A 10,387-nucleotide genomic window follows, 5' to 3' on the forward strand; every position below is an offset into this window, starting at 1 on the left:
TCCAAGGACAATCATTTGAGGTCGTCCGGTGTGGTGATAGTTTCAGACTTCACACCCAGCCTCCAGTATGGGCCTCCAAATGGAGGCTCTATTTTTTGCTACACGGGGACAGTTTTGGGTCACAGTTAAAATTAATGATAGCAACATCAAAAGTGAGCAAATGGTTTATTAAATAGGTATTTTACAACTTCCCAGCAATCATGTACACTCCAGCATGCCTAACTACATGTAAATGTTTAATGAGGACGTTTTTAACAGGGAGATTGCCTCTGTTGCTTTACCTCCGGGTGCTGTTGGTGAATTATTACAACATTAGAGAGATAAACTTGGTGAAAGCAAATTAATTAGGCAGTAACACACACTCTCTAGCTGGAAGAGCAGAGGCGTGGAACAAGCAGCGAGTCTTCCTCAATTTAATCTTCTATGAAATGGCTCCCTCTGTTGGCGAGTCAGTGTGTAGCACTAAACATATACAAACACACAGAGAAGTGAGCAGAAAAAGAAGAGACCACTCACACATGATCAGATCTTTGCTTTTGTTTTGTTTTTTTATTGGAATGCTTTAACGCAATAACGTGACAGTGAGTCGAAACAGTGCAAATACTGTATTGCACCAAACACAGACTCCAACAATCTTGAACCCTCCTCAAGCACCATCTTTCTTCTCACACTTCACTTGTCTTCTGCACAGCTGGGGTCACCTCTAAACACTCACACATCCAACTGACACCAATCAGTACCGGACATACTGTACACAACCATCCTCATGAACACTTAAGGCACACACATACACTATTCATATTTTAACACAGCACGCAAAAATGTGCAGAGCTTAAGACAGCAGTTTATAATTTGATGCTCGACAAGAGACTCTCGGCCACAAACTGAAGCGACGGAGAAAAAAGCTACGGTTTAAGCTCACAGACGAATGCTTCTATGTACATGACCTGTGTTCGCTTTTTTAGCATGTAGCGTGACGAGATTCAGTATTAGCTGTGTTCAGTAGCTTAACCATGTGACGACTTTATGTCCCTAGAAAAAAAAAAGAGAAGAAAAATCTGTAACAATGTCAAGATGTCAAGTCCCAGGGTGGCTGGTGTCAACTACAAATACAAGAGAAACAGAAACAGAGGTGGTGAGAAAAAAATAAAACAGAAAAGAGATAATTCTGTATATTCATACGTATGAAGAAGGGAGAGAGAGCCAGCCTGACTTAAAAGTTTGAGAGTCTGACTGTGGATATTTGGATAATATTTAGTGGGAGATATGGATGCTGGAAGAAACTGTGCACATCCCACATCTGTCTGTTTTCATCTGGAATAACTCAGGATGGGCAGAGTGAAGTGGAGTCAGGACCAGAGCTAACGTGACAACTTGTTTTGACTCAAGATTTCTTACTTGTTTGTGAAAATTAAAATCTGAGCAGAAAAATATCAAGACCTGAAATTATGATATTACTGTTTTGAAAAAAATGTCCCTTGAAAAGACAGGACCCAGTAGAGGAGCGGCTGGTTGCTGTTTAAGAAGCTGACAGGATGTAGTGAATACAAAGACAAAATTGAAACTGTTAAACTACTTTCTTTTTTTTTTAGACATTAAGATGAAATGTCACAGTCATGTTTTTATTTTTTGGACCTCATGGCTGAAACGCTATTCTACAAATAAAACGTGTGACCTAAACTTTGCACGTAAGCTGCGTGTTTAAGGGTGTTTGGAAGACGTATGTAGATTATTGAGCGAGCAGATTCAACAGCGCGACATCACTAATGGATACGTATGGATACATGACGTTGGCTGACGTTCACTCATTTAACGTACATAAATAATTCATGTATATTTAATGTAATACAGAAGCACTGGCCGACTTTTCTACACCAAAGCTGAGGCTCACCTTATAACATGCATGCAGCGTACACCAACATCGGGTTTGAGTTGAACATCTAGTTCAGTGAAATGAAGTAGTGGTTTACTGTATGTGTGATCTCTCTGGATATCCATTGATCTTTTTTTATTATTATTATTTTTTATATCGATTAACAATTTGTAGAGACATCTAAATAGTTACACACTGAGTTTAAAAGTGAATATTTAGTACTAAGTGCTCCCTGTCTGGCTGAGTATGTGAAACAGTACACATTAAGAACTGGACTGACAAAGCTACTGGGATAAATGTGTATAAATTATTTCATACGCAGTTGTGTGTGTTGCAAGATTACACTGTGTGCAAAAAATAAAATAAAATCATATAATCACGTGTTATTTCTTTTAAATACTGCTCACATCACATAGTATGCATCACGGCAGTAGTGCTTCTGCAGCAGTGGTTCCCAACCTTTTTTTTTACTTCATGTGACAACAGGGAGGGATTTTGTTTTTTACATACAATAACATTTTAGTTGGATGTTTATAGCATTTGTAGAAGGTGAGAGGTTTCCAGTGTTTCACGATTTCAAAGAGAAAAGAAGAGATAGATGTTAGAAAAATAAACATTATTTGATTCACAGAAATATTTTTTCCTTCCTCTGATTCCTCAGTTTTGTCTTGGTCTCTGCTGGGTTGGGAACCACTGCTCTGGTCAGACTCATAACATTGTACAATGTTGGATGACGGTCTGTCTCCTCTGTGTGTGTGTGTGTGTTTGTGTTTGTGTGTGCGCTGGACTTCTCGTGTTAATAGTGAGGCCGCACAGCTAACACACATTTGCGGACAAATCGGGCAAGAACATGAGGGCAGAAATTAGATTGTGTTTTTCTGTTTTGTGTCATGTATCCGTGGCAAAGGCGACACTCTCGTTATCCAAGGGGCCGAGATTAATCTGTGTGTGTGCGCCACTGCAGTCCCACATTATCTCAGTGTATCTGTGTGTGACTCAGAGTGGTCTGACCTTGGGTAAATCCTTTTGCAATAGAGCTTTCTACTGCGATCACAGTGTCTACGTCTGTAGTGAGGTCTCTCCACACCCAACCCCTCCACTCATGAATGTCATCCCACACCCCTAAGTGGGCCCACTCACACCAGGGTCGACCCCCCGCCTGTGAGTGAGCCCTTCTTCCTCCAGTCCCCAGGGGCAGGTCTCCCCCATCTCCCAAAGCAGCGGGTGAGACATGCCTCTGGATAGATTTCGCCGCTCAGCCACGGACGCCGCTCAGACCAGCGACGCCCGTCTCTCCTCCGGCGTCCCTTCCAGTATCTCGAGCAGCAGGTCGCTGAGGGGCTTGGCGATGGCGCGGTAGCCCGCCGACGTCAGGTGGAGGAAGTCGAACATGTCCTGCACGGTGATGGTCCCGTCGGAGTGGACGAACTCCCCGCTCACGTCCAGCAGCTGAGCCTGAGGCCCCAGGCGAGGCAGCCAGGAGCGCAGGTACCCGTTGACGGTGGCGTTCTTCTCCCTCAGCGGGTTGGGGCGCTCCCCTCGAGGCAACAGGCCCTGAGGAGAAGACAAATATAGTCAACTTATTCATCAAACTCACTACTGAACCTTGATATTCTAAGCAGTTTTTTAAAAACATCCTTTAGGATAAAAAACACTTACCACTGAAATTTACAGACACAGACCAAACAATGCTAAACAGATTCTTTATTACTTGAAGATTGACATATTTAGCTCTTACTGTTTATTTCATTGATTGAACTCTATTTGTACTCTTGTTATTCTTCTTTATAGTACAGTAGCCTTTTGGCAGAGCCGCTTAAGCATAGAAATAGAGACAGTTTTTATTTATTTCATCATCTTAATTTGCTTATTCACGGAGGACAAGTTAGTTGCCTTCTCACTGGACTGAACCTGCATTTGCCTTAACATGAAGAAATAATCGAATTTCAAAGCATTTTTAACCTCTTATTTGTGTGGAAATATGTGATTTTTTTCCTGACCCCTTCTTTTAACATGTTGGAACTAAACAGCTGTTGACCTTGTCAACAGTTTTTGTGTTTTACATTAAGTTTGGATACTTTTTTACATCATGCAGTGTTCATCATATTAAAGGCCAATGTAACTTAAACCAAATACCAATATGTCAGTGTTTCAGTGGCACTTAAAAGCTGCTTTGTGTCAGTGTGACAGCGACAGAGACAGAAAGGAGGAGAGAAAATGAGGACGTATACTTGTCAACATACCTGTTAAAACAACCAAAGTGCAACAAAAGACAAAGAACTTACCAGTACAACGATCTTTGCTTTCGGGAGACGGGAGGTGAGCAGTTGTGCAATGGCAAGAATTCCTCCTGCAACTTGCTCCGCTGTGTGTTCGTAATTGTTGGTTCCTACCCACAACACCACCACCTGGACAAGAGCACAGACGGATGTGGTGTTCACTTTCACTGAGCTCACATATCACAGTGAACTGTTGTCAAAACCGCATCAACTCGAAAAAAACGAAGTGACTTCTTGTGAGTTTGTCCTAGAGAGTGTATAAGGTGTCGACAGCCAGGGATCAAACAGACACAGTGTGCTGCAGTGTTTCGTAAAGGCAGCTACAGCTAAAATAACATGAGTGCTGCAGTCACAAAATGCTGTTTCCTCTCACTACAGACAACCAGGCCACCTTCTCCTACTACATTCAAAAGATGAGGGGGTCAGGGACATGTTGTACATTTCTATAAGAGGGACCAAAGGTGCATGTGCAAGTTTCTGTGTCAGAGAGGTATGACTATTTAAGCTCATTTTTATAGAAATTACATGCATATTGTACAAAAGTTTGTTCTGAATCTGAACCTGAGATGTTACAGTACATACAGTCAGGTCCAGGAGCGCTTGGACAGTCAGTGACACATTTATACAAACTCCTTCATTTACAGAAGTTCGACAGTCACTGGACAACTGACTGACAAGTAGTTTTATAGACAAGTGTGTCCTGTCCCCTCATTATACCAGTCCAGGACAAATGTAACAGATGAAAGGTGTGGAGTTGATTACAGAAATTTTGAGTTTGCATGTTTTTGCAGCACGCAGCCCAAACAAACCTCTCAGAAAGAAAGCAGAAACTTTAGGAGAGCCCAAATCAACACTCTGGTGTATTCGTTAAAAATGGTACACTCACTGACAAGCTGACCAACACCTCAAGGCCTGGAAAACCATAGAAAACATTTGGAGTGGATGATAACAGATTTTCCAAGAAAAAAAAAAACCCCTTCGTAACATCTACCTAGATCAAGTCCACTCTGGGCATACAGTAGTACGTGTGTCACTGTCACCTGATCTCAACCAAACTGAGAATGTGTCTCACTTAGTTAAGACCAAACTGAAGGCAGAGACAAAACCAATCAACAAGCAGCAACAGAGCGAGGCGAGGCAGCAGTAAAGTCCTGACAAAGCATCTCAAGGGAGCAAACTCAGCATTAGGTGAAGTTCATAGGTAACAGGTTTCGGGCAGGCTTTGACTGCAAAGCATTTTCCTCCAAATAGTGAAAATAATATTTATATTTAGTCGTGATGCCATGACCCAAAGCCAGTGAAAGTCATTTCTGGTATGTGTTCCTGTCTTATCAGTGTCACACACTTTGTTAAATTTCCACAGAGCCAACATTTTGTTTTGTATAATTGTATAATAATTTGTATATAAAACAACCTCAGATTATTGATTTTAAGGTGAGAATAATTGTTATTCCTTAATTGTTAATGCAAAAAAGCTAAAAGGCTACAGTGTAAACAGGAAAAATAATACAAAAATATATAGACAAAATTATTTTATAAGAAAATATCTTCCTTGTCCTCTCTTACCTTGGGACGGATGTTCTCCAGCTCTCCATTCTCCAGCCTCCACAGCACGTTACAGGTGGTGTCCCCTCCGATGCCGAAGTTGAGCGCATGAAGAGGAGAGAACAAGTCCCTCCAGACCTGTGGAGAGGAAAACAGAAATCTCTTATTTTGGTGACTGATATCTAATAATGTATAATCAGAAACAAAATGCAATGCAACAATATACATTTGTGTAAATGTTGAAGATTAACAAGCACATTTTAAATAATGTATCTTGAGTAATGTGTGAAAATATAGAGCATCAGAAGAAAAAGAGGATGCTGCTGCTGCCATGTATCTCACCTCATACTGCTGCATTAGTTGGACCATAGAATCGCCCACAAAAAGCACGTCCGGCTCACCATCCTTACACTCCTGCACAAATCTTGTGTGCTGTAAAAGAAAACACACAGTCTCATCGTCGGTATGATCTGTCCAGTCCAACATTAGGCCTTTCAGTCTGAACTAAAACCTTTGTGTTATAAGCTTTCTTAGCGGGAGGATAATACTAATTAGGCTTTTGAGTCAGAGAAAAAAAATCCTGCAAGTTCATCACGTCTGGTGCCCCATCTGATAGAGGGCTTGGACTGTCTCAGTCCTATTAGCTTGGGAGGATTAACCTTGCATAGACCTGCGAGGAGGAGCGACTAAAAGAGCTGGAAAAAGTGACTGTCTGAAACAAATACAAGTCTTGGGAATCAAATCATATCATAACCTACATCAATCTCATCTGCCACTAATATTATTGCAAAATTACACTCAAACATTGTGGCAAAATTTGTACAGATGTCCTTACAGTACCACCTCTTTATTTGAAAACACAACAGTCACCTCCTTCTGGATCTCAACACAATCAACATCAATCATCAATCAAAAGCTTCAACTATGTCTTATTGCTGCCCTATAAAATGTGTAGTACACATGGGCCGCTAGACAAATAAAGTAATAAATAAATCATAAATTGGAAAGTGAAGTGATTCATACTGTATGTCATATGTGAAAATGCTAGACTGACATCACAGTGGGATGTTATCTGTTTATTCTGTGATTTTAGAGCAAGCAACAGTGCAACCATGAATATATTTAAAATAATATATTGCAACCATGAATGAAATTTTAAAGGTGTTCAATGCATGCATAAAACTGATTATGTGATGTAACGTTAATCGATACCAATGTGGAAGCCCAGAAATGAAAGTAATCATCTGAGGAGTAGTTTTTTCATTTGCCTATAAACATGTGGAACAAATCTGGTATCTATTTCATGATACACACTGGCGCCGGGGACTGAATGTTCCCTCCAATAATAATAATAACACCAGCAGCAGCACCAACCTGTGACATCCACCGGCCATCTCCTTGAACATCCTCCACCGGCTGAGCCACTGCAGCTGGGTTCAATTCATCACCACTCATCCTAAAGGAAAACACCACCGCGGTTTACTCAATCACGGATATAAACACCATAACATAATTAATATCTATGCATGCACATAACAGCTATAAGAGGAGGCGGTAGGGATCTTCTTCTCTTTTTTTTTTTTTTTTTAGGGTTGGTGCAGCCCACTGACTACAGCGAGGAGGGAAAGGGCACCAGCTCCACCAGAGAGCAGAAAGCACCGCTGTGGTGCAGCAGCAGCAGCTTAACGTTACGGGGGCAGGCAGGCAGGCAGGCAGACAGACTGTCCTAATACGGATGTAGGCTACTTTCGCTTTCTAGGCGGGTGCTTACTGATCACAAAGCAGATCGCATTAACTCCGCTAGGATAGTATTTATCTGCCGTTAGCTTGTTAGCCACCAAGCTAGCCAGCTAATGACTGGAGACTAGTTATCGCTGCTGCCTCTCTGGTACAATAACGTTTGACACGCGCCCGGCGGTTAATGCGGAAATTTCCAGAATTTGCTCCAGTCTCTACCTGACAACAGGCTGTCGGTTGTCACTTCTCAGCTCCCCGGCTTCACTTCAACTCTTTTATCTTTTTCTTTCTACCCCGGCTTCACTTCACACACCAGTGTCGGACTCGGGAGCTCGACGCGGGTGATGCTCAGCTCTGTAGCAACCGTTAGCTGACTCCAGCTCGACGAGACAACAAAAGGTGTGTCAAGAAGGGGGGAACCACGGAGACTCTTCGCCGAGGAGAGCGACGACCCGCTCCCACACCGGCGGAGGGCACTGCAGAGGAGAGATACAATGATGCTGCGTTCGAGACAACTCGGATTTTTCCCGACCTATCTACTTGACTTGCAATTAAAATGCATTTAAATGCCAAAATACATTAAACCTCTCTTTTTAAAAATTGTTTTGGTGCCAATTTTAATGTTTTTTTGTTTTTTTGCCCTACGTGAAGTACTTTGAATGCAAAGTTTGTCCCGGGTTATTCTGGCGTGTTGCCTCTCGAACGTTTTGGAGTCAGAATTTGGAGTTTTAAACTTTTTTTTTTCAGCAAACTTTATTATCACATTTTAAACATTACGGTATGAAACAACACTGAAGTAGAGAGTGTGTAATACATGTAGCAGAGCTTGACAAAAATAAGTAAATGAAATAATAAATAAATAAATAAACCAAATAAAAATACAATGTATCCGGATGCGCAAGGATAATTATGAACAATAAAGAGCCAGAAAATAAATATATGCAAAAATTGAAAGGAGCTTTCAACTAGGAGATTCCGAGTTGCGAGTTGTCACGAACGCAGCATATGAAAAAACTGTAGTTTTCCCTGAGGTTTGACTGTCAGGCAACGGTAACTTCCAGATTTAAGTCTCAATCGCTTACCACGGCCACCTCTAGAGAGCTAGCTGTCTATAAATTAAATCTAAATATTGATGTTGTCTTTCATTTAAAGAGGTCACACAGTTTCTTCATGTTCTTTTTCCTGAAAGGTCAAACAAAGGGTTAAAATATACACCAACACAACTGGCCGCGCAATGAATCATGGGCGGCTGGATTCTTTGAACACGCCATTAAAACATCCGAAACAGCCTAAAACATTACATTTTGGATCCACATGCAACGAAATTCTTCTCCACTGTGTGAAATAGTTTATGTGGATGTTAGAAACCAGTTGTGAGGGGGAAAACATGACAAAGGGAGGGTACACTTCAGCTTGCCGACATGTTTGCTGTGCCATGCCGTTGAATGATCTGTCACCTCAGTGGCCAATCTTGTTCCTAGATGTCTCTGGGTCAGCTGATCGCAATGCATCATGGTCACGTTAGCCCCTGTTGCTGCCTTCCAGCTCCTCAGGAAACACAGGAAACATCAGTTTCCCATTTTCTGGCTGTTGGAGAAAGTACAGTAGTGGTTGAACACGGCAAGCACTGATTTTCAAGGTCAGCGCCCTGAGGCATACACGTCATAGCTATCTGACGTTTTATTTATTTATTTATTTATTTTTAACTTTTTTACATTGGTTGAAAAAAATTGAATTTACAAACCAAATTCTGAACAGGATCAAGCACACCAGCACCAACTATGAAAAAAACACACACAATACATTCAGCTACTGACACTACACAATTTATATTACTTTTCTATGCAGAGACTAATATTCAGTTTTGATTATATAATGATGTGGTCATTTTTGTGACTTAACAGTAGCCTTGAAATTACACAGATAAATAGAATAACCTGGTTTATTATTTTTACTTCAGTAATGCTGTATTGTGTCAGTGATGTTGTTTTGGGTTTACCTGTGCCATGCAGAAATTGCCTATTGTATGTCCAGGATTATAGTTGAATAGGCTATGCATCTTTTTTGCATGCTGTCTTGTCAATTTATCTAAATGTTATGTTTTACTGTTGAGCATCTTAAATAAATGTTACAGATGCCTAAAATATGTCTTGCATTACCTCATTTGAGTTGTGCAAGTGTATGAGGGCATTAATCTGCCAAAACAGCTCAGCTGTTTTCTTGCTCTGTATAACAGCCACTGACGGTATTGTACAGTAAGAGGTTACGATTGAATACACTCATAGACCGATTGCTGCTCAGTGCACAAGGAACTGCAACATTAGTTCACATCACCGACTTTTAGTTACCCTGTTCTGTGTTTATGAATTATCCACTTAATTTACTCTAAATTAACTCAGCATGTTATGTATACAGTGTATCAGGTACTGCTGCTTTTTGGTTTCCTGGGAGGATTCCTGGTGCAAGGTAAGTTTGAATATCCCACATCCTCTATGAATGCAACCTCCCACCATTCATTTTACATTTCATTAAAAACTAGATCTTTTGGTGTACTGGAGATTTCTTATGGCCTCTATGTATGTTGTGTTTTTTTATACACATTTTTTGTGACTTTTATTTATTTTATTTTTTACATCTGTTCCCAGTCAGACCTAATGCAGATAAGCAGGTATGCAGCTGCAGTGAAGGACGTTTATAATGAAAACAGTGATGAGGCCTACAACGAGTAGGATTGTCAAAGAAAAATTGGCAGGCAAAAGTCAAAGTCCATGAGAAAGGCATGATAAACAAAACTAATGCTGATGGGGCACAATAAAGTGTCTCTGGGTGTGGAAGGCCTTGTGATGGAGATGATGACTACAAAAACTTTCACCATCATCCTTTCATGAGTTTTTAGCATTTTGTGCCATGTTTATGAGCAACAGCTGGTTCAAGTAATGTCAAAGATACTTTT

The 10,387-nt window shown here is 40.8% G+C and overlaps 1 protein-coding gene across 1 annotated transcript; it reads right to left on the minus strand.

Annotated features, from left to right (window-relative positions):
• Positions 1 to 591: 591 nt before the first annotated feature.
• pafah1b2 (platelet-activating factor acetylhydrolase 1b, catalytic subunit 2) lies at positions 592 to 7,835 on the minus strand. Its single transcript, XM_083986370.1, has 6 exons — positions 7,654 to 7,835; positions 7,072 to 7,153; positions 6,040 to 6,129; positions 5,719 to 5,835; positions 4,159 to 4,281; positions 592 to 3,427 (listed from the first exon to the last, which is right to left on the minus strand). The coding sequence occupies exons 2-6, from the start codon at positions 7,150 to 7,152 to the stop codon at positions 3,146 to 3,148; spliced, it is 693 nt and encodes a 230-aa protein (XP_083842496.1). The 5' UTR covers position 7,153; positions 7,654 to 7,835; the 3' UTR covers positions 592 to 3,145.
• Positions 7,836 to 10,387: the final 2,552 nt, after the last annotated feature.

This window comes from Trachurus trachurus (genome assembly GCF_905171665.1).
Source record: "Trachurus trachurus genome assembly, chromosome: 14".
Classification (NCBI taxonomy): Eukaryota; Metazoa; Chordata; class Actinopteri; order Carangiformes; family Carangidae; genus Trachurus; species Trachurus trachurus.